The sequence below is a fragment of the Podarcis cretensis genome, assembly GCF_951804945.1.
Source record: "Podarcis cretensis genome assembly, chromosome: 2".
In the NCBI taxonomy this organism is placed as follows: Eukaryota; Metazoa; Chordata; class Lepidosauria; order Squamata; family Lacertidae; genus Podarcis; species Podarcis cretensis.
Window position 1 is genome coordinate 122,594,854 of NC_137171.1, and position 24,553 is coordinate 122,619,406.

General features: G+C 42.8%; 2 protein-coding genes across 2 annotated transcripts in view; both read right to left on the reverse strand.

Moving 5' to 3' along the window:
• LOC307207158 (vomeronasal type-2 receptor 26-like) lies at positions 1 to 7,641 on the reverse strand. Its single transcript, XM_079960919.1, has 6 exons — positions 7,577 to 7,641; positions 5,724 to 5,994; positions 4,175 to 4,990; positions 3,029 to 3,256; positions 1,811 to 1,937; positions 1 to 1,271 (listed from the first exon to the last, which is right to left on the reverse strand). The coding sequence occupies exons 1-6, from the start codon at positions 7,579 to 7,581 to the stop codon at positions 358 to 360; spliced, it is 2,361 nt and encodes a 786-aa protein (XP_079817045.1). The 5' UTR covers positions 7,582 to 7,641; the 3' UTR covers positions 1 to 357.
• Positions 7,642 to 10,697: 3,056 nt separating this feature from the next.
• LOC307208681 (vomeronasal type-2 receptor 26-like) overlaps positions 10,698 to 24,553 on the reverse strand; it is a 34,728-nt gene continuing 20,872 nt past the window's right edge. The window contains exons 3-5 of the mRNA XM_079963541.1: positions 15,419 to 15,646; positions 13,177 to 13,303; positions 10,698 to 12,377 (exon numbers count right to left, since the gene is read on the reverse strand). Of these exons, the coding sequence (XP_079819667.1) occupies positions 11,464 to 12,377; positions 13,177 to 13,303; positions 15,419 to 15,646 (1,269 nt within the window). The 3' untranslated portion in view covers positions 10,698 to 11,463. The remainder of the gene's footprint in view (positions 12,378 to 13,176; positions 13,304 to 15,418; positions 15,647 to 24,553) is intronic.

Genomic DNA, 24,553 nt, shown 5'->3' on the forward strand with positions numbered 1-24,553 from the left:
CTTTGGGTATTCGTGGCAGATGATGAAAAGGTAAAACATGGGGGCTATGGTATCTTTTACCAAAGATTACAGTTGTCTAGAGAGCAAAAATGAATTAGATGGATGAAACAATAATATAGGGGCACAGCAGAACATGGACTATATACATGTTGAAGGCCCTGGGTTCAGTCCCTGACATCTGCAAATCATTCTGAAATCTTTGGGGCAGGAGCAAGACTGCAAGAAACCTTTAATTGCCTTTATACTTTCCTAGGCAACGAGCCGAAAGCCACTAACAGCATTCTGACACCAGACTCGGTTCCACTTGAACAACGTGGTATATGATGTGAAGCTAAGAATCATCAAAGAAGCTAAGAATCAGACACTACCGCCTTCACTTTTTGTAGTTAGATGTGCCTTTGTGTTCAGATCAGGCCTGAGTATGATAATGTAGCACTTCGGTAGGAAGATGCAGCCCAGAAGCCCAGCACTGGAGGCCAACATAGAGAAGACCTGCACAGCTACCATGAACTTCCCTTTTGTGCTCAGGTAGGTGGGCACAAAGGACACCCAAACACTGCAGAAGACCAGCATGCTGAAGGTGATCAGCTTGGCTTCATTGAAGGACCCGGGAAGCTTTCTGGCTAGGAAAGCAACCGTGAAGCATATGGCTGCCAGGAAGCCCATGTAGCCAAGGACAGTGTAGAACATGGCAACAGATCCTTCATTGCATAGAAGGATGATCTTTCTAGCTTGGGACTGCATGTCGGAGTCTGGGAATGGTGGAAAGATTCCTAGCCAGATGGTGCAGATGACAACCTGCATACTGGAACAGGAAAGGACAGTGGAGTTGGCCAGACTCTTCCCTAGCCATTTCCTCACTCTGTTCCCTGGCTTTGTGGCCAGGAAGGCCAGCACCACAGTGATGGTTTTTGCCAACACAGAAGAGACGGCAACTGAGAAGATGATGCTGAAGGCTGTTTGTCGGAGAAGGCAGGTCACTTTGCTTGGCTGGCCGATGAACAGGAAGGAGGACAAAAAGGAAAGCAGGAGGGAGATGAGGAGGATATAGGATAAGTCTCGATTGTTAGCTTTGACTATGGGAGTTTCCATGTATTTAATGAAGATTCCTAGCACAACACAAGCGGTTAAGCACAAGAAGAGAGCAAAGGACACCAGGAGAATCCCCAAGGGTTCTTCATAAGTGAGAAATGTTATAATCTTGGGGACACATTTGTCTCTTGCTTGATTTGCATGCTGTTCTTCTGGACATTTGGTGCAATGCTTTGCATCTGCAGCGAAGAAGAAGGACTTCAGTATCACTAAGAAATCTCACACATCCTTAACTGTGTTCCAATACAATGGGATAATACAACAAAGTGGGAGAGGTCAGGAAATCAGAGAGGGACAACATTTCCCTGTCTTATGTCAGGATTTGCTTGAATAGTACTATATCCTGCACAGAATTAAAATGGCATTCTTATGCCATTTTTGAACATTTTAGTCTGATGTAGGCATCACGGAGGCATCATCAGATTTGCTTCCATGTTGGAGAAACAGAACAGATTACAGAGTGTTCTCCTTCTATAAGGAAAGTTTACACATGTTTTGATTTTATTTCATTCATTCATTCATTTATCCTTCCAATTCTAGGCTACTTAACATGAAAAGTGGTGCACAGAAAACAACAGAAAGCAACAGCTGACAACTTAAGCAATAACCAGTTTTTTCACTCTAGGTTTACTCTTTTATGAGCAGGCCCCATGGTGGATGAAGCAGCATTGTCAGGCTGCCCCCCCAGCTGTATCCCATAGAGCACTCAGTCACCCACCTTCCTGAATGGAGATGGTCCCTTCCGCACAAGGAGCACAATCATAGCAGCAAACGGCCTCCCCTTCTTTAGCCACTCTGGCATATCCAGGGCGACAGCTTTCGGTGCATCTTGAACGAGGCACGACCTAAAAACCAGGAGAAGGAGCAACAAAAGGAGATCGGCATGAATTACATCATCAGAAGGCCTTGACTAAAAAAAATGCTGAAATAAAAATCATTTTTAAAATACTGAGGCCAGGTTAGCAAGCTTTAAAATTAGACTGTGGCACTTCCAGATTTGTTAGAACTGTGGAGAACTCCTCTTCTTTTTGGCATGAAGTTTCATTTTTAATTGTTGAACACAAATATTGTTGAACACAAAATATTAAACCAATTTTGGCCTTTTAAACTGAGGTCTATTGTTCTTTTTTGTTACTATGACAGGGTTGCCATATTCCAGACAAAGTTGTTGAGCTTTATTTTCCCCCCTCTAAATGTTTTTGGGTTTTTCTTTGAATTTTTAACCTTTTTTTTTTTTAAAAAAAAATGCCCTACCCGCCCTACTTTCGGGTTTCCCCCGACATTTTGACGATACAGCAAAAATCTGCCTGAATTTCTGCAGTCATATTCCCGGATGTGTCTGAGATAACATGCAGGTATGGCAGGAGGTATGGTGTCTATTGTTGAGCTTTTATAAGCAGTTGGCATGACTGGGTAGCTGATGAAGCCCACATGGCAGCTAGGGCCACACTGCCAAATTTGGCCCATTGATGTCCTTGTTCATCCACTCAGAGGGATAGATGGAAATGCAAGCGTAAGAGCAACCTCTCCTCTCTTTACCCTTCTCCGTCTGAACTGCTATTCAAAACAGAGAGGGCAAAACAGAGAATGAAAACAGTAGTGGCAAACACAACCAGGAGCAGGTCTCACTCACGCTGGATCCACTTAGGGTTAAATTGAAAATGGCACCTATCAGCAAATTATCAGAATTTAACAGATGTCACAGCAAGGGAACCAGAGCCAGTTGTGCCATAGTGGTTAGAGGGGTGTAAGAGAGCACAGGAGACTAAGATTCAAATTCCCAGGTAGCCATGAAGCTTCCTGGGTGACCGTAGGCCAATCACTTCCTCTCAGTCTATCCTACTTCAGAAAACCATATATAATATTTTGATCTCCATAGAGAAAAAGTGTGATATAAGTGCAATAAAGAAGCAGATAAATGAATAAATGTGATGACCTTGCTGAAGTTCCCAGGCCATACAATGGCTTCTGGTTTAATGGAGAATTTTATGTCAGAGGATGTCTGTCCCTCGATGCTCCCAACTTTCCTTCTGCTGTGAGATTTATTGGGAAATACGACCCAGTTCACGATATCAAAGTTGGCAGTCAGCTCCCCATTCTGATCAGAATACATCCCTCCTATGGATGAATTGGAAAGCCAAATTTCTTTCAAGAAAGTGTGAAGCTAGAATGGCAGTATTTAGAAAACGGCAGTATTTAGAAAACATGATATCAGGGTTGTGTGTGAGAACTGCAGGCTGGTGTGAAAACTACATAACAGATGAGAGTAAACTAAGTTTAAACAAAATAATTGCTGGATGTTTCTTGGGCATATGATTGAGCAAAGCTTTTCAAGTTGGATATTTTGTGGGATGTATTGTTTTCCTTTAATATTTGAGGAAAGTTCCAGACAGCTTACTAATTTGTAGAGAATTGAGGACACTGAGACAGATGCCTCGTGTCAGTTATAGGTGATGAGCTTTTGGTCATTACAACAGATCCTTTATCAGTCATAAATCCTTGGGGGATATGACTCAAATAAACATATATTGAGGACATGTCCGTTATATGTAGAACTGTAGAAAGCTTGCATGCATTTTAATTGGCTTTAATCTATCCTACTGTGATTTCAACTTTCTATATGTTTCTTATAAGGGTTTTAAGTTCTTTAGTGATAATTTTTTATTTTAACTTTTTGTGTAAAGTGCTTTGAGGTTTTTTTTAGCAGTCAAGCAGTATATAAATGTTATAAAGTAAATATAGTAATTAATTTATTAAGCTTTATGTGAGAGAATGCTCCTTAACAATTTTTTTCCATACCTTATTTTATGTTTTGAAGGATTTCCCCCCTAATTTTTCTAAATTATCTATTTTAATAAAGATTTTAATTAATTTTCAAATGATTTTCAAATTAATATTGTAGAACCACAAAAATAGATGAACAATTAAAAAAACTTCTTAATATGTCCTACTAAAGTAAAGACATTGCCTAGGAAACCTAAACATATTTAACAATTACAATTGGATAAACTTCAAAGAATATAGAATCTGAAAAGCATTCCAGAGATGGACAACGTGTTTGCAAAAAGCGGAGAGGACAGACCTGCCATGGCTGCAGCCTTTGAAGTTCCGATCTGTCTCCTCCACCCACCATTAACATCCATTTGGATCTGGATGAATATGCAGCATTTAGGGCCTGAGCCACAAGTTGGACACCATAGTAAGTGCTGTAGAGGTCTTGAGACCAGATTGCCTCCATCTCCTCCTGGGACAAAGTCTCCCGTTGTTCCTTTTCTGTGCATCTTGTCCAACCCTCCATGGACAGCACATTGTTTGAACATGAACAATGGAATGCTTTCTTCCAAAATTGTGCAGCTGAAGCTCTAGCTTCAAAGGAAAGTGGAGTATAGTAGCCATGTTCTGTCCGTTTTTTGGTATTCATTACAAAGGACAAAGAACCTTGGGCAGGCTGGAAGTAATCTTTGCCACCAAACAACATCTCATCAATGTCCAGAAGATCTGTTGTGATCCAGAGAATCCCCTGAGATTTCCTCACTTCCTGAATTCTTTGTAACAGTACGATTGGATAAATTCTGTGTTCAGAGTCCCCATAATAAACAAACACCTTGACTTGTCTCAAAACAGATAGTTTAACATGTAAGGAGGACAGGGTCAACATCTGAATTTTTTCCAAGAAAGCAACACAAATCTCACTCCGGATCAACAGAAGGGTGAAGTCTCTTAGGAACCTTTCTCCATTGTCATTGTCTGGAACAAAGAGACCGATCCACGTCCACCCGAAATGCAGCAACAACTTGACAATCCCCATGTGCTGGGTTTCTTCTTTGGGGATCATCCGGTAGATAAAAGGGAACTGAGTTTTGTCATTCAGATCCTGAGCAGCAGAGCCAAAACTGATCTAGTAAGAATAGGATTGGTGTCATGTTTTCAGAAATACACACAAAGGGTCCCATCACATGATCAGGCCAAAGGCTCATCTAACCAGATGCTAACCAGAAGCGTCTTGATGCATGCCATGCCTTTGATGGAGTAATCCAGTTCAGAAGAGTACCTGGAGCTTACAGAGAAGGAAGTGGCTCCAATGGACACTGCGGCAGAGCAGGGCATCTGGGGCCCTCAGGGGTCATGGCACATCAACCTCTTTCTAGAGCCACAATGTGCCACCACACAGAATAAGAGGCAGAAGCTAAGCAGCTGCACAGTCTGAAGGAGTGCAAGCACCTAAACCTCTGTGTTCATTTAGCTGCCAAATAGCCACAGGTCTGCCTGAGAAACAATAACCCTTTAGGAGCCAGGGGCTACTGTCAACTACATCTTCCTATTGACAAACTGGGGAGGGAGACAGGAAGAAGCTGAGGGTTTTCTAAATCGCTTTCCACATGCTTAAAATGTGATTCCCACCCCCCTTTGGTCTCTCTTTTTGGGTGCTTTTCTTTTGTGTTCCCTGGAAAATTTGGCCCTTAGGATATTGCTGAAGTACATCTCCCATCAGTCTGCACAAACATGGCGACAAAGAATGGTTGTCTTTGTAGTTTAGAAACTTCTGGGTGCATGAAGGGGTTCCTCACCACTGCTGGAGAGACAGCAGAGAGGAATTAAACACAATTGATCTCTTCCCTTCCAATTCCTACCTGGGGCATTTTGTAGATGCCCAACATGCTTGAAATCTGGCTGGGGATTTCAGAAGAAGTTGCTTCAAAAACAGCCAACACGTTATTCTGTCTTCCACAGCTGTAGTTTGGAATACTGTCTAGCATGGCATCGGCAGTTATCCTGACATCATAAGCGGCTTCATAGATGCTATAGCCCAGGGTGACATTGGCTAAATGCTTAAAATGTCGGGTGATCTCCTGGATTGCAAACAAGATGGAGAGGACTGCTGAGGTGTCCTTTGCTGAAAAACTGCAAATAAATGAATAAAGGAATTATAATTGGAAATATACGATTGGAAAGGAAGCTGAAGCACATACATCAAGTAAAGCTCGAGATAAGGCTGCTGATTAATGGATCTCTGTGACCGGGAGTGACGGACGGATAAGTAAATCTTCTGATGAATCACCACTAGGAGACTGTATGTTTGGAACGAAGGGGGGTGGGTGGAGGAAAAAACCTTTTTTTCTTTACACGATGTGATATTAATAACCCTTCACCCCAGAAAGAAATAAGATCGTCGCGTTTTTATCAATCATAAGCAGGATTTTAAGAACTGTGTGGGGATGGATTACAACAGAAGAGAAGACTGGTGAACGGTGAGGAAGAGGAAAATTTTTATGACGCAGTTAAAAAATGCCGTCTCGCCAAGACAGGCTTGCCGGAGAAAGAAGGACAGGGTGGAGGAGAATCAGGATCGTTCAAAAGAGGAGTGTTGGAATGCAAGTTTGACCTGACAGAGCCCCCTGATTTGTTTGATATATCTGGCTAGCCTGAGGAAAAATAAAGGACAGACCAAAGGTTAACTTTGTTTATGGAAGAGACGAACAGAGGCTGTCCCTGAGAGAGATAGTTTTTGAAGAGTACAAAACCCACACAGAGACGCCAGTTTCCAGTCTGCTTGTGAGAACCATCAGAGATCGCAAAGAAAGGAATATATGATAACAACAAGATGAGAAAGAAAGTAATAAAGTACTATCCGGATCGAACTGGATAGAACTGTCTAATTTAAAGCAGTAAAATATGTGATGCCTGGAGCTATCCGGAATTTTGGACTCGTGCCGAGCTTGATGTATGGGTACCCTTAACAAAATTTAAAATTTGGCTGTATAATCTGGAACTAATGTGATTTGAATAATGTGATGTGATTGGCCTGTTAATAAAAATTATTTAAAAAATAAAAATAAAAAAAGCAAATAAATGAATAAACGAAAAATCATTTTAGCCTTCCATTCTCCATTAAATGAAAGCAACTTGCAACACTCCCTGCTCTACAAAAACATAAGAAATGCCTGCTGGTTTTATATCTAACAGCCCAAACTCTGCAGCTAGGAAGGAGCAGAATCTTACCCAGATCCACCAAGAAAGAAAGGAGTAGCATTTAGGAGAGCTTGAACTGGGGTGAATTAGATTGAAATGATCACTTAAAGTCTCTTAAGTTTAGAAACTTGGCAGGAACTATTTACAGGATGAGAAGATATGAAAGAGAGAAGTGCCCTCTTTTGGGCTACCCACCTTAACTTCTGAGTCTGGTGGAACTACCTAGTAAGATTCCTATACTGATTTGAATGTTCCAGAGAGTTTGAAGGGAAGGGGGTGGTCACCTTACATTCCGATTTTTACACTTTCTTTGATCTGCAAATGCAAGATTGCACAGTGGATTTAATACTTACTTAAGATACGATGTAATCCAAACACACCCAAGACCACCTGGGACTTTTAATTTAGATGGCTCTGTTTGGAATACAGGAATAGGGGAAGCTGTCAAAGGCATTTTATACTTGACTAGGAAGAAACACCCTTTCCCCATAAAAATACAAAAGGAGTCACTTACGTCATAACAGTGTTTTTGGGAGGGGTGGAGAACTTGAATGGGTAAGTTCTATAAGCTATTGGAAATATGACTCCACTAATGAGGTGGTCTCCTGGCCTGAAATAATTCAGCGGATCACTTTCCTCATTTAGGTTCAATGGGCATTTTGCTTTCAGCATCCCACAGGCTCCATGGGGCATAAGCAGCACAAATAACAGCAGCACTAATATCATCCTGGCTATGCCTGCAAGAGTCATACACTCTTGTGACAGCAGTTACATTAGAAGCACAGCTGGACTCCTACAGTAGCTTCAGAAGCCAAGGTAGAAAAAGGCAACCTCCCACAGAAACAAGCCCTGCCAGCCCCAAATCTCTCAGGCCAGGCTTCTGATATTTATGACCCAGTTCTTCTTTCAGGCTTGTGACAAAAAGGCATATCATTCTGCCTGTGATTCTGATGTTTATGTTATTTGTGGACTCCAAGGCCACCATTGGGGAAATCCCTGGAGTAAGTAAATTATCATGATTTTTATAATTATCAAGTTAAGAATGTCCACCTGCTCTGCAAATCCCTGGAATTGGTGTGTGACTCAATGGGCATCTGCAGAACCAAAGCAAAACATGTTTGTGAGAACTCAAAGATGGGGCTGTCAATCTGGGCCCTCTAAACTTGAGGAAACGTTAACTTCAGGAAAGTCCAAGAAACTATAGAATAGCTATGATGGACCAAGACCAGCAAGGCAGGACTTATTAGACATTTATAAAGTCCTGCATGGTGTGAATAATATGGATAGCAAAAATTTTCCTCCCTAGAAGTTTGGACTTTAGACGGGAATTTAAACCCTTGTGTCCTAGGCCCCTGTCCAACTCTCTGATCACTACACCACACTGCCTCAGAACTATAGATTCATTGGCATCCAGTGGAGGTCTCTAACACAGAGATAAGTCATGAGATACTCACATGAGCTAATAGAAGTTCAGGTTCATGAGACAACCCAACCAGCTGACTGGTCCATTGGCTTTATACAGTAGCAATAATATCTGGCCTTAGCTTAGTAATATACAGGTATGTAGTAACAGCCAACTAGAGATTCAATTCTAATTCAATTCAGCTTCCAATGACGCTGAGTGTTGGAAGAGTCAGGACAGAGAAATCTGTAAGAGACCTTGAAGATTGCCCTTTCCCTGGAAGAATTTCAATCATCCATAGTTGGGCTGAGGAAGGCTATTAACATAAATGTTATCTATAGAGTCCAGTAGGTTATGATCCATTATACATTCAAGAACAGTGTGTTTTACTGCAGGTGTTAGTGGAGTTTGGGGCAGATTCCTGAAGATGTGGAACCTTCTGAAGTGACTCTCACTGCTTGCGAATGAGGCCTTCAGCTGTTGAGGTTCTATTGCTCTTTGAACCACTGGGGAAATTGTTTTTTTGTAAGAACTCACTGATGGGCCTGTCAATCTGTGTATGGGTTGAAGTTTCCTGTGAAGTCAACAGTGCAATCCTAGCATCTCTACTCAGTATTCCCATTCAGTTTAGTGGGGCCTCCTCCCAAGTAAGCAGCTATTTGATTGCAGCCAAAAAGGGTTGGGAGGACATTCCTTCAGGTGTCCTTGCTGCTTACAAAACAACTCATGTGAAATTGAAAAAGACTGAAGGCTCATCAGACGTTCAGATGATCCTGCTGGATGAACCTGGTGTTCTATTTCTGAAGGATCTTCTGATGGGACTGTCACTGCTTGCAATAGAACTGATGAATCGTAGAGCTGGAAGGGTACCTGAGGATGATGTAGTATAAACTTCTGCAACGCAGCTGATGAACTTGTTAGGCGCCGAAGTCCAGCAGGTCTTCGAAACATAAATAACCTTTGTTTATGAGCACTTGTTATTCCTAATAAGTGGACTTATTCAGCAGCTGTTTCATCAGGGTGAAGGAGAGATGAGACTACATGGCTCTCCTGAGAGACTTGGAATGGGTGCCTGAACTTGATGTTCCCCTTTTCCCTCCCAGAACACTTTTCTGTTATGTCTCTTAGATTGTGAGATGAGGGCAGGATCTGTCTCCTCCTTGATAGTTGTGAGTCAATCTTGGGAGCTTACTTGTGTAGCAGGATTAAAATGCCAATAATGATTAAGCATGCATATATATATATATATATATAAACCTCTCTTTTAAACTTTTTTTAAAAATGTTGTGAAAACCTTTCTGTTGCCTTACTGTATCTAACATGTTAAGTGTTTTTAGGTTGCATTGCCCATTTCTCCTGGGGGAAATACCTTCTTGAGATAAATTCTCTCACCCCCTAAGTGCAGACAGGAGACAGTGGTCCTTTTCCATATATGCAGGAGCATAAATAGCTGTGTGTGTGAGAGATAGAGATAAGTGTATATTCTGGGAGGCATAGCTAATTGTATATAATATTTTTTATTAATTTTCAATTACAATACAGTGGTACCTCAGATTACATACGCTTCAGGTTACACATGCTTCAGGTTACAGACTCCGCTAACCCAGAAATAGTACCTCAGGTTAAGAACTTTGCTTCAGGATGAGAACAGAAATCATGCTCCGGCAGCACGGCAGCAGCAGGAGGCCCCATTAGCTAAAATGATGCTTCAGGTTAAGAACAGTTTCAGGTTAAGAACAGACCTCCAGAATGAATTAAGTACTTAACCCGAGGTACCACTGTAATCCAATGACAATCACATTATCACAAACCAAATTACACCATTTAAAAGGAGCCAATTATTCAAGTGCCAAATGAAACTTATTTAGGTGACTTCCCGTGTCTGGACTTCTGGGTGCGATGATCTTAATTAGGGCTTTAAAGGTCAGCACCAACACTTTGAATTGTGCTCGGAAACGTACTGGGAGCCAGTGAAGTTCCTTTTGAATCACTGTTATATGGACCGGGCAGAGATAACTAGAGCATGGACCACTCTGGTGAGACAGTTTGTGGGCAGGTAGGGTCGCAGCTGGCATACCATATGGAGCTGGTAGACAGAGGTAACCTGTGCCTCCATGGACGCCTGTGAGTCCAAAATGACTCACCTGAGCACCTGGTCCTTCAGGGGCACCAGGTCTTTCAGGGGCACAGTTGCCCCATTCGAGACCCAGGGGTCACCCATGCCCGCCCCTATCTCCGAAAAACAGTACCTCTGTCTTGTCAAGATTCAACTTCAGTCCGTTAGCCACCATCCATTCTCCAACCATCTCTGGATACTCACACATGACATTCACCTCCTTCACTGGTTCCGATTTAAAAGAGAGGTAGAGCTGTGTATCATCCGCACACTCCTGAACACTCAGCCTGACCCCCCTGATGATCTCCATATTCTTCTTCATGCTATGGCTATGAAAGAAAACATTAAGCTTGCTGGAGAGCCAGGCTGCTGGTGACCTAGTTACAGGAGTTTATTGGCCAGTGAAGTTACCATGGATGAATGCAGATGTAGTATCATTGTGACATCAGTGTATGATGTCACAGACAGAATGAGCTTCAAACCCCAGCAAAGTGAGAGACAGTTAACAGTCAGACCCAGGTTAATGCTTTGGGTATTCGTGGCAGATGATGAAAAGGTAAAACATGGGGGCTATGGTATCTTTTACCAAAGGTTACAGTTGTCTAGAGAGCAAAAATGAATTAGATGGATGAAACAATAATATAGGGGCACAGCAGAACATGGACAATATACATGTTGAAGGCCCTGGGTTCAATTCCTGACATCTGCAAATCATCCTGAAATCTTTGGGGCAGGAGCAAGACTGCAAGAAACCTTTAATTGCCTTTATACTTTCCTAGGCAACGAGCCGAAAGCCACTAACAGCATTCTGACACCAGACTCAGTTCCACTTGAACAACGTGGTATATGATGTGAAGCTAAGAATCATCAAAGAAGCTAAGAATCAGACACTACCGCCTTCACTTTTTGTAGTTAGATGTGCCTTTGTGTTCAGATCAGGCCTGAGGATGATAATGTAGCACTTCGGTAGGAAGATGCAGCCCAGAAGCCCAGCACTGGAGGCCAACATAGAGAAGACCTGAACAGCTACCATGAACTTCCCTTTTGTGCTCAGGTAGGTGGGCACAAAGGACACCCAAACACTGCAGAAGACCAGCATGCTGAAGGTGATCAGCTTGGCTTCATTGAAGGACCCGGGAAGCTTTCTGGCTAGGAAAGCAACCGTGAAGCAAATGGCTGCCAGGAAGCCCATGTAGCCAAGGACAGTGTAGAACATGGCAACAGATCCTTCATTGCATAGAAGGATGATCTCTCTAGCTTGGGACTGCATGTCGGAGTCTGGGAAGGGTGGGGAGAGTCCAAGCCAGATGGTGCAGATGACAACCTGCATACTGGAACAGGAAAGGACAATGGAGTTGGCTAGACTCTTCCCCAGCCATTTCCTCACCCTGTTCCCTGGCTTTGTGGCCAGGAAAGCCAGCACCACAGTGATGGTTTTTGCCAACACAGAAGAGACGGCAACTGAGAAGATGATGCTGAAGGCTGTTTGTCGGAGAAGGCAGGTCACTTTGCTTGGCTGGCCGATGAACAGGAAGGAGGACAAAAAGGAAAGCAGGAGGGAGATAAGGAGGATATAGGATAAGTCTCGATTGTTAGCTTTGACTATGGGGGTTTCCATGTATTTAATGAAGATTCCTAGCACAACACAAGCGGTTAAGCACAAGAAGAGAGCAAAGGACACCAGGAGGATCCCCAAGGGTTCTTCATAAGTGACAAATGTTATAATCTTGGGGATGCATTTGTCTCTTGCTTGATTTGCATGCTGTTCTTCTGGACATTTGGTGCAATGCTTTGCATCTGCAGAGAAGAAGAAGGACTTCAATATCACTAACAAAATTCTTACATCCATAACTGTCTGTTTTCTAATACATTGGGAAACATTATTGAAAGATTAATAAATAATAGGATTTTGATCATTTGGAGTATTGAAGAATGTAAGCGAGTGTTAAAATACAGGCTAAGCTTCTTTCTAAGCCAGGACGTTATCTGGGATAGAGGCACTACCATGCTAAAAGCTGTGCCCATCTGAGAGGAATTCTCGCCCCTGGGTAGACAGAGGTTTTCATGGTGTCAGGAAAAGAGAGTCTTTACCAAGGTGTGCTGGGAAGAATAAGGCAGAGAAGAAGAAGGGACCCATTTTGGCTAGACTGGCTGAAGAAGGGTTGGGAGAGATTTCTTGCGCTCAAGTGCTGCACTGCTATGGGAAACAAGTCCCTCTTGAACATGCGCTAAGATCTGGACTTCCTCCATGCAGACTGAAGGTGTAACTATGTGAATAAATAAATATAATATGTGAATAAGTAAATATAAATCATATTTCTTAAAGCTATGACACTCTCCCCTGAGTATTCATTTCCCAAAAGGAGCACAAACCCTGGGTGAGCCCCGGGAACCCCCTAGAAACTTGCTACCGCTTGGCAGAGAGTGGGGTGGTGCCCAACTTCTATAGGCTTAAATGTTTGTCCCCTTCCACTGACGGCTGTTGTGCTCGTGGACTTTCCATAGGCATCTGGTTCAACATTGTGAAAGGGTGTTAGACTAGATGGGCCTTTGGCCTGATTAAGCAAGCCTCTCCCTTTCCTCTAGTGTCACCCACCTTCCTGAACGGAGATGGTCCCTTCTGCACAAGGAACACAATCATAGCAGCAAACGGGCTCTCCTTCTTTAGCTACTCTGGCATATCCGGGGCGACAGCTTTCGGTGCATCTTGAATGAGGCACGATCTAAAAACACGGAGAGGGAGAATCAACGGAGATCAGCATAAATTGCAGACATCAAAGAATAATCTTTTTTAGAAAGCTTAAAAATAGGAGTGAGACCGTTCTAAATTTTCTTGATCTGTGCAAAAATTGTCTTGTTTCTGACATAAATTTTCATCTTTAAAAAGCATAATGAGATTTAGAAAAGGTTAACTAATTAAACTCTCTATTTCCTTTTATTGCTTCTGTTTGATATTATGATATGTGTTTCTGTGTTTTTATAAGCAGTTGGCATTATTGGGTAGCTGTTAAAGCCTACATGGCAGCTATGGCACCCCTGTCAACTTTGGGTCCATTGATGCATTTTCATCTCTCCCTCTGAGTGGATGAACAAGGAAAAGACAGCCTCTCCTCTCTTTGCCCCTCTGCAACTGAATTGCTATGCAAAACAGAGAGGGCAAGGAAAAGAGCAGTGACACAGACATCTGGGAAGTGGCGGTCACCCTGGGAAGGGCCATCTTAGGGTTAATCTGAAATGGGCAGCTACTGGCAAATTATCCGAACTTAGCAGATGTCACCACAAGGGAACTGCAGCCAGTGTGGTGGAGTGATTAAAGGGATGGACAAGTGTAGCACCCTGCTTGTGGTTAACGCTTAGCTGGAATGAAATATTCAACGCAGCAATAGAGAAATTAAAATAATAATTTATTTGTCAGACAAATAAATATGAGGCACAGTGGTATATGGTTACCAAGCTCTGGCCTGCCCTCCTGCCATTCTGGCCAGCACTTATATTTCCTTAATCCAGCCCCCTTGCTCCTCCTGTGGCTGCCTCTGTCCAATCAGCCTGGTTGAAATTCCTATTGGCTGTTTGCTAGAACCAATCACAAAAGATACACCCATTTCCTTTTGCCCTTTTATGGGAAACAAAAAGCTATATATTCTTCTATCTATAAATGACAAATAAGTAGTAATATATCTTACATGTGTCTCAACAATGAACCTTAATTACCAGCTCACCTCGCCCTATTGCCCTCCAAAACAGATGGTTTAATCTTAAATTTTTATCTTAAACAGATGTCAAGGATCTTGAGTTCACATCATCATTGAAAGATCTCCTTCTCTTGGAGGTCTTTAAACAAAGGCCTGACAACCATATGTGTGCTCTAATGATGTTTCCTGCTTGGCAGGGGGGCTGGGCTGATGGCTGATGGCCCCTGTGATCTCTTCCAACTATATGAAATAAGAATCTAGCATAAGGATTTAACATTTCTTTCTTTCTAAATCCTTTGCATAATTACATTTAAGCCAATATATTTAATACATAACATAGATAGCTTTTTAGAAGAATAAACCTTTTCAAAGTAAAAAAGGAAGGAACAGTTTCCAGCCTCAAAATAAGGTAGGAAGAAACCTATCTTCTCCAGCCAAGCCAGTTGCCTTTTTCACTGCTCTTGACCTTTCAACCTTAGGAAAATATGGCTCAAGTTTAATGGGAGGCACATGGTTTTATTTTACTATTTACCCACTCTTAATTATGTTTATCTCTTTTTTTATCTTCTGTAATATGTAGGGTCAGTGTAACCTTGGCTGTCAGCCTGTAATTCCCTTTTTACGACTTTGAGAATTGTTTTCTGCTATAAATCAGGGGGGCCCCTTGTCCAGGAGAATAAACATCTTGCCAAGGTTCTTAGGCAGCTGGTCTTCTGCCTGGCATGAACATTTGAAAATCTTTAAGCTCATTTTAAAATACAGGCCCTGATCAAGCCTTAATAAAAATGCAGGCTATGATTAGATGCCTCACAAGAACCCGGGTGACCAAGGTTCAAATTCCCATGCAGCCATGAAGCTTCCTGAGTGAACTTGGGCTGTTTCACTTCCTCTCAATCTGTCCTACTTCACAGGGTTGTTGAGGGGATAAAATGAAGAGGCAGGAAACCATATATAGCATGGCGTTTCAGAAGTGCAGAAGCCACTGAAGCTTACAGAAGCCATAGAAGCTTATAGATGCTAACAGAAGTGTTCCGGAATCTTCCAGTGTGTCTGGAAGATTTCCAAGGTTCCAAGGTTTCCATAGAAACAGACATGGGCATGAATCCTGACAGGATATAAATGTAATAAATAAATAAATGCAATAACCTTGCTGAATTTCCCAGGCCACAAAATGGCTTCTGCATTAATGGTTAATTTTATGTCAGAGGAGGGGTGTTCCTTGATGCTCCCAACTTTCATTCTGCTGTTAGATCCATTGCGAAACATGACCGAGTTCATAATATCAAAGTTGGCAGTCAGCTCCCCTTTCTTATCAAAATACATCCCTCCTATGGATGCATTAGAAAGCTGGATTTCCTTTAAGAAAGTGTGAAGCTGGAATGGCAGAGAAAACACCAGCATTTAGAAAACATGATATAATTTGAGAACTGCAGGCTTGTGTGCAAACTCCATTGTAAAGGTAAAGGTACCCCTGCCTGCACGGGCCAGTCTTGCCAGACTCTAGTGTTGTGCGCTCATCTCTCTCTATAGGCCGGGAGCCAGCGCTGTCCGCAGACACTTCCGGGTCACGTGGCCAGCGTGACAAGCTGCATCTGGCGAGCCAGCACCAGCGCAGCACACGGAACGCCGTTTACCTTCCCGCTGGTAAGCGGTCCCTATTTATCTACTTGCACCCGGGGGTGCTTTCGAACTGCTAGGTTGGCAGGCGCTGGGACTGAACGACGGGAGCGCACCCCGCTGCGGGGATTCGAACTGCCGACCATATGATTGGCAAGTCCTAGGCGCTGAGGTTTTACCCACAGCGCCACCCGCATCCTACCAAATGCCCAGGAAACATCCTGCAATTGTTTTGCAATTATATATTTTACTATCATCTAAACTCCATTGTAGATGATAGTAAAACATATAATTGCAAAACAATTGCAGGATGTTTCCTGGGCATTTGATTTATTAAATCCTTTTCCGAAGTAAAATATTTTGTAGGACATGGTCTTGTTTTTCTTTGATAATTGAGAAATGTTCCAGACATCATACCAATTTGAACTGAACTCCTATCAGCCATATTTGATGACATTTGGGTCATTATAACAGGTCCTTTATGAGGTTTTAAATTCTCTTGGGGATAAGACTGAAATAAACATACTGTATGTTGAGGACATGGCCGGGAAAACACATTGGAACACTAGAAAGCTTGCATGCATTTTGATCTGCTTTAATCAATCCTATTGTGATTTTATACAGGAGGCAGCAACGAAAACCATCCCAATGAAAAGGAAATGCAAGAAAGCAAAGTGGCTATCCAATGAGGCCGTACAAATAGCGGGGGAGAGAAGGCAAGCAAAATGCAAGGGAGATCGTGAAACATACAGGAAATTGAATGCAGATTTCCAAAGAATAGCAAGGAGAGACAAGAAGACCTTCTTAAACAAGCAATGCAAAGAAATAGAGGAAAGCAATAGAATGGGAAGAACCAGAGATCTGTTCAAGAAAATTGGAGATATGAAAGGAACATTTCGTACAAAGATTTCCATAATAAAGGACAAAAGTGGAAAGGACCTAACAGAAGCAGAAGACATCAAGAAGAGGTGGCAAGAATACACAGAGGAATTATACCAGAAAGAAACGGATGTCTCATATACCCCAGGCAGTGTGGTTGCTGACCTTGAGCCAGACATCCTGGAGAGTGAAGTCAAATGGGCCTTAGAAAGCACTGCAAATAACAAGGCCAGTGGAAGTGATGGTATTCCAGCTGAACTATTTAAAATTTTAAAAGATGATGCTGTTAAGGTGCTACACTCAATATGCCAGCAAGTTTGGAAAACTCAGCAGTGGCCAGAAGATTGGAGAAGATCAGTCTACATCCCAATCCCAAAGAAGGGCAGTGCCAAAGAATGCTCCAACTATCGCACAATTGCACTAATTTCTCACGCTAGCAAGGTTATGCTTAAAATTCTACAAGGAAGGCTCAAGCAGTATGTGGACCGAGAACTCCCAGAAGTGCAAGCTGGATTTAGAAGAGGCAGAGGAACCAGAGACCAAATTGCAAACATGCGCTGGATTATGGAGAAAGCTAGAGAGTTCCAGAAAGACATTTACTTCTGCTTCATTGACTATGCAAAAGCCTTTGACTGTGTCGACCATGGCAAACTATGGCAAGTTCTTAAAGAAATGGGAGTGCCTGATCACCTCATCTGTCTCCTGAGAAATCTCTATGTGGGACAAGAAGCTACAGTTAGAACTGGATATGGAACAACTGACTGGTTCAAAATTGGGAAAGGCTGCATTTTGTCTCCCTGCTTATTTAACTTATATGCAGAATTCATCATGCGAAAGGCTGGGCTGGATGAATCCCTAGCCGGAATTAAGATTGCCGGAAGAAATATCAACAACCTCAGATATGCAGATGACACAACCTTGATGGCAGAAAGTGAGGAGGAATTAAAGAACCTTTTATTGAGGGTGAAAGAGGAGAGTGCAAAATATGGTCTGAAGCTCAACATCAAAAAAACGAAGATCATGGCTACTGGTCCCATCACCTCCTGGCAAATAGAAGGGGAAGAAATGGAGGCAGTGAGAGATTTTACTTTCTTGGGCTCCATGATCACTGCAGATGGTGACAGCAGCCACGAAATTAAAAGACGCCTGCTTCTTGGGAGAAGGGCAATGACAGGCCTAGACAGCATCTTGAGAAGTAGAGACATCACCTTGCCAACAAAGGTCCGTATAGTTAAAGCTATGGTTTTCCCAGTAGTGATGTATGGAAGTGAGAGCTGGACCATAAAGAAGGCTGATCGCCGAAGAATTGATGCTTTTGAATTATGGTGCTGGAGGAGACTCTTGAGAGTCCCATGGACTGCAAGAAGATCAAACCTCTCCATTCTGAAGGAAATCAGCCCTGAGTGCTCACTGGAAGGACAGATTGTGAAGCTGAGGCTCCAGTACTTTGGCCACCTCATGAGAAGAGAAGACTCCCTGGAGAAGACCCTGATGTTGGGAAAGATGGAGGGCACAAGGAGAAGGGGGCGACAGAGGACGAGATGGTTGGATAGTGTTTTCGAGGTTACCAGCATGAGTCTGACCAAGCTGCGGGGGGCAGTGGAGGACAGGAGTGCCTGGCGTTCTCTGGTCCATGGGGTCACGAAGAGTCGGACACGACTAAACGACTAAACAACAAAATTGTGATTTCTTACAAATAGTGAGGCCTTACAAATAGTGGGGGAGAGAAGGCAAGAAAAATGCGAGGGAGGTAGTGAAAGATACAGGAAATTGAATGCAGATTGCCGAAAAATAGCAAGGAGAGACAAGAGGGCCTTCTTAAACAAGCAATGCAAAGAAATAGAGGAAAACAATAGAATGGGAAAAAGCAGAGATCTGTTCAAGGAAATTGGAGATATGAAAGGAACATTTTGTACAGGAGTGCCTGGCGTGCTCTGGTCCATGGGGTCACAAAGAGTCGGACATGACTAAACAACTAAACAACAACAACAATTGTGATTTCAACTTTCTATATCTTTCAAATTAGGGTATTGCATTTCTTTGTGAGAATTTTATTGCTTTAACTTTTTTTTGTAAACTATTTTGAGGTTTTTTTCAGCAGTCAGGCGATATATACATTTTATGAAATAATTATATTAAATATCAATGTGATAGAATGCTCCTTAACAATTTATTATACCCTATTTTGTGAAGGACAGGACATACAACCACAATGAGATAAACTACAAAAGATATAGACTCCAAAAAGAATTCCAATGACGGAAAACAGATGGCAAAAAGGGGTGAGGACAGACCTGCCATGGCTGCAGCCTTTGAAGTTCCAATCTGTCTCCTCCACCCGCCATTAGCATCCATTTGGATCTGGATGAATATGCAGCATTTAAAGCCTGAGCCACAAGTTGGACACCGTAGTAAATGCTGTAACGATCTTGAGACCAGATTCTCTCAACCGCTTTCTGGGACAAAGTTTCCAGCTCTTCCTTTTCTGTGCATTTTGTCCAACCCACCAAGGGCAGCACATCCTTTGAACATGAACAATGGAATGCTCTCTGCCAAACCTGTGCAACTGCAACTTTAGGTTCAGAAGACAGTCGAGTATTGTAGCCATGTTCTGTCCTTTTCTTGGTATTCATTATAAGGGATAGAGAACCATGGGCAGGCTGGAAGGAAGCCACATCACCAAACGACGTCTCATCAATACTCAGAATGTCTGTTGTGATCCAGACTATCCCCTGAGATTTCCTCAATTCACAAATGTTTTGTAAGTAGATGATCACATAAACTCCATATTCAGAGTCTCCATAGTAAATGAACACCTTGACTTGTTTCAGGACAGAAGGTTTACAATATAAGGATGACATCTCCATAATGAAATAAGGGATTTTTTCCAAGAAAGCCACACAAATCCCACTGCGAATCAGCAGAGGGGTGAAAACACTCAGGAACTTTTCTCCATTGTCATTGTCTGGAACAAAGAGACCAACCCATGTCCACCTAAAATGGAGCAGCAACTTGACAATCCCCATGTACTGGGTATCTTCTTTGGGGACCATCCGGTAGATAAAAGGGAAATGGCTTTTCTCATTCAGATCCTGAGCAGCCGAGCCAAAACTGATCTAGTAAGAAAAGGATTGGTGTCAAGTTTTCAGGAATACACAAGCAGGGCCTGCCCGCATGACCAGGCCAAAGGCCCATCTTCTCACAGTAGCTAACCAGATGCTTTTGGATGTATGCAATGCATTTGATGGAGGAATCCTGTTCAGAAGAAGACCTGGAGCTTACAGAGAAGGAAGTGGCTCTAATGGACACTGCGGCAGAGCAGGGCAATACAAAATAAGGAATACAAAATAAGGGCCCTGTCACATGATCAGGCCAATGCTCATGTGACATCTAATCCAGCATCCTGTTCTCACAGTGACTAACCAGTTGCTTCTGGGAAGCATTTCATGCCTCCAGTGGAGAATCTGGAGCTCACAGAGAAGGAAGTGACTCCAATGACTATTGAGGCAGACTAGGGCATCTGGGGCTTTCAGGGGTCATGGCATTCCAACCTCTTCTTAGAATCACTATGGGCCACTTCAAAGAATGAGAGGCAGAGGCTAAGCAGCCACACAGTCTGCAGGGCTGGAGGCCTTAACCTCCATGCTCAGTTAGCTTCTGGACAGCCACTGGTCTCTCCTGGGGAGCAAAGGACTACAGTGGTACCTCGGGTTACATACGCTTCAGGTTACAGACTCCGCTAACCCAGAAATAGTACCTTGGGTTAAGAACTTTGCTTCAGGGTGAGAACAAAAATCGTACAGCAGCGGTGCAGCGGCAGCAGGAGGCCCCATTAGCTAAAGTGGTGCTTCAGGTTAAGAACAGTTTCAGGTTAAGAACAGACCTCCAGAACGAATTTAGTTCTTAACCTGAGGTACCACTGTATGTTGAACTATGATACTAGTTTTTCCTACCCAGTCTGATGAGGTGAGAGAAAGAGACTCAGGGCTTTTCAAATCAGTTCCCACTTTCTTAAAATGTGACATTCTTTCTATGATCTGTCTTTTTGGGTGCTTGTGATTTCTGTTCCCTGGAGATCAGGGATGGGGAAAATTTGGTCCTCAGGATGTTGCTGAACTACAACTCCCATCAGTCCCCACAAGCATGGCGAATGGCCAGGAATGGTTGGCTTTGTAGTTCAGAAACCTCTGGAGGGGTGGAGGGGTTTCTCAACACTGGTGGAGATATAGAAAAGAGGAAGAAAACATAGCTGGTCTCCAATCCCCTCCAAAGTCCTACCTGGGGCGGAGGACTTCCGGGTTGGCGCCATCGCCGAATGGCGGACTCCCTCCGAGCTCCGGAGGGAGCCTGCTCGGCAGGGGCTGGGTCCTACCGCGCCGGCGACGCGGGGACCCTCAAAAACCATGGGCGCTGAAACCCATGGACATGGTGACTCGGCTGGCACCTTTTGCGCCCCCCGACCCGCGAAGGAGCCTTTTTAAAGGCTGCGGAGCGGGTGACGGGGGGGTGCTTTGAGTCCTTCGCTTCCCCTGCCGAGCGAAGCCGCATGCCATTCGACGGAGAGCGCTGACTTCTTCTATTGAAAATCTGGACTTAAAAGAATAACCCGTGAGTAATCGGAACCTGGACTAAAAAGGGGGATAATTTTTTTAAAAAAATTTGGAGCGAGCGGGGGAGGCGCAAAAAGGAAGTCAGCCCCCCCCCTGTTGTAGAAGAGTTAAAGCAAAGGATTTGACAACTAAGATCGAGTGCAACCCTACTTTGACAAAGTTATTAACTTCGCGAGGGAAAATTATAAGACTGAGCTGGAGGAGAAAAGTGGAATTGAATTGAATTAAAAAGCAACCCCCCCCCCCGGAACCCTGGGAGTGATTTGTGAGAGCGCCGGGAGAAGAGAAATAGAGGTTTTGACAGCTGTCAAAGAGCTGTCAAAGCGGAAGAATAAAATAGAGAACTTTGTTACGAGGACTTTGCCGGTTACATTTGTTACAAATTGGATACAAATTGTTTTAAACAAGGAATAACAAGTTATTTTGACTGGTGGACGTGATCTGGAAGGGAATTCAGTTATTGCAAACCACCTAGAGGAGCTGAGGGATATTACAAGTATTGTTGGCGTGGAATTTGACCAGAACTTTCTATCTCCTGGGAAACTGCAGAAATGGAACACTATTTTGTCTACAGAGGTCTACACACTAAAGGAGACAATAGATTTATCTATTGAAGAATGAAAGGGACTTGACGTAATGTTTTGTTCCTGAATAACAAGCCTCTGCAGAGGAATTAGAAGCTTTTGGAATTAGAACATTTGTGCAGGAGAGCAGGAAAAAAAAAAAAAAGGAGGAGTGAGATCAACAAGAACAACAAAAATAATAAGAACTGGACAAAGCTGGAAGTGGGAACATTTGGGACATCCAGATTTGACAGGCTTAAAGAAATAAAATTGGAGTTTTTACTCCTAGATATAAAAATCTGGATGGAAGAAATGGGCCTTTTTTGAGACAGATTCCTTCCAAGATTGGACATTCGAAATTAAAGATGACTGGGAAAGGACTATGGCTTAGAGAGATGTGGGAACTCCAGGAAGACATCAGACGTTGAGGAACATTGGGAACGCAACCGGGAAAGGGGGGAGGGAAATTTGGAATCCAAAGGGTGTAAAATTATTTTTTTACTTTTTTCTATTTTAATCTGTATTGCATATTAAAGGGGGGAACTCGCGGAAGGGAACAGGTCGATTTTAGGGGATGGGAAAATATTTTTAAAATTGGGTCAATGATAATAAGTTTAAATTTGGGATAAGAACTTGTTGAATTTTCTTGTTTATTTGTAAGAATTGGAATACAGGAGGGGGAGGGGAGGGGAAGTCCCGGAAAGATGTTATTGGGAAAAAGATTTTAAAATTGGATGTTTTATTTATTTATTTATTTATTTATTTTGTTGTAATTGGAAAATCTTAATAAATATCATTAAAAAAAAAAAAACAAAGTCCTACCTGGGGCATTTTGTAGATGCCCAACATGCTTGAAATCTGGCTGGCAATTTCAGAAGTAGTTACTTCAAAAACTGCTATAACATTACTCTGTCTTCCACAGCTGTGGCTTGAAATGCTGTCTAGCAGAGCATCAGCTGTTGTTCCGACATCAAAAGCGGCCTCATAGATGCTGTAGCCCAGGGTGGCATTGGGTAAAAGCTTAGGATTCTGGTTGATCTCTTGGATCGCAAATAAGGGGGACAGAGTGGGAGAGGGGTTCTCTGATGTTAAACTGCAAATGAATAAACAATGAATAAATGAATAAAAATGAATAAAGAATGAATAAATGAATAAATGAATAAATAAACATTTGTTTCAGCTGTCTCCTTACCATTTAATGAAGACAACATGTCATACTCATTGTTCTATAAGAACCTAAGAAGAATCTATTAGTTTCATATCTAACGGGCCAAGCTTTAAAGGAGTACAATCTTGTACAGGTGCTCCAACAAGGAAATGAATATTTTTTGAGGCGAGCTTGCAGCTTTGGGTGAATTTGATTGGAATGATAACTTACAGTTTCTGGAGCTTGACAGGAACTATTTACAGGATGAGAAGGAACAAAAGAGAGAAATAGCAGACATCTTGTCCTCAGAGGACAGGAATCCAAATCTCTGAGATTGGTGGGCTGAGATAAGATACACATAGTGGTATCTGAAGAAGTGTGCATACACACAAAAGCTTATATCCAGAAAAAATTTAGTTGGTCTATAAGGTGCTACTGGACAATTTTTTAATTTTTAAATTTTGACTGTGTCAGACCAACACAGCTATCTACCTGAATCTAGAATAGTGGCTACAAACAATCCCTGGCTAGGTTGCTAGACAAGCCGTTTCCTTGTTTGGTTTCAAGTAGCCCATGCATTAACTAGAAGCGCAGAAGAAGGAAATGTGTTTGCTCTTTTCCAACAGTAAAGGTAAAGGTAAAGGGACCCCTGACAGTTAAGTCCAGTCGCGAACGACTCTGGGGTTGCGGTGCTCATCTCACTTTACAGGCCAAGGGAGCCAGCGTTTGTCCGCAGACAGTTTTTCTGGTTCATGTGGCCAGCATGACTAAGCTGCTTCTGGCGAACCAGAGCAGTGCACAGAAATGCCGTTTACCTTCCCGCTGGAGCAGTACCTATTTATCTACTTGCACTTTTTTGGGGTGCTTTCGAACTGCTAGGTTGACAGGAGCTGGGACAGAGCAACGGGAGCTCATCCCATCGCGGGGATTCGAACTGCCAACCTTTTGATCTGTAAGCCCAAGGCTCAGTGGTTTAGACCACAGCACCACCCATGTTCCAACAGTAGCAACATTAAATCACGGCTGAGAACAAGGTCAAGATTCAGGAGTTCATGATGAGTAGCACTTGTTCCAAAACTCAACAGGACTTGTTAAGTTGTTCCAACAATTACCTTACCTAGCATTTAAGGAGAGGCAGAGAAATCTCAGTTGCTTGCAAGTTATTCTCTTTCTCTCCCTGCAGGAATTCCCTGACTGAAGATTTCAAACCTCTTCGGGGTTGGAGTCAGTCCCCTCTCTTATCTTGATGCACTGCTTTTCCCCAGAATGCATCATTGGGCATGGCTCTCAAATTCTTGCACTCTGTCACAGCAGATTGTGAGAGTTTTACACCTCAGGGATGCTTCCTCAAGCTGGGAATAACTCTGCAGAAGTTATGAGTATTTAGCTTAAGTAACTATGAACCCTAAAATCTGGGATTCCCTCGAAACCGGTGCTAAATTTTGCAGTCAGTTTGCAAAAGTTT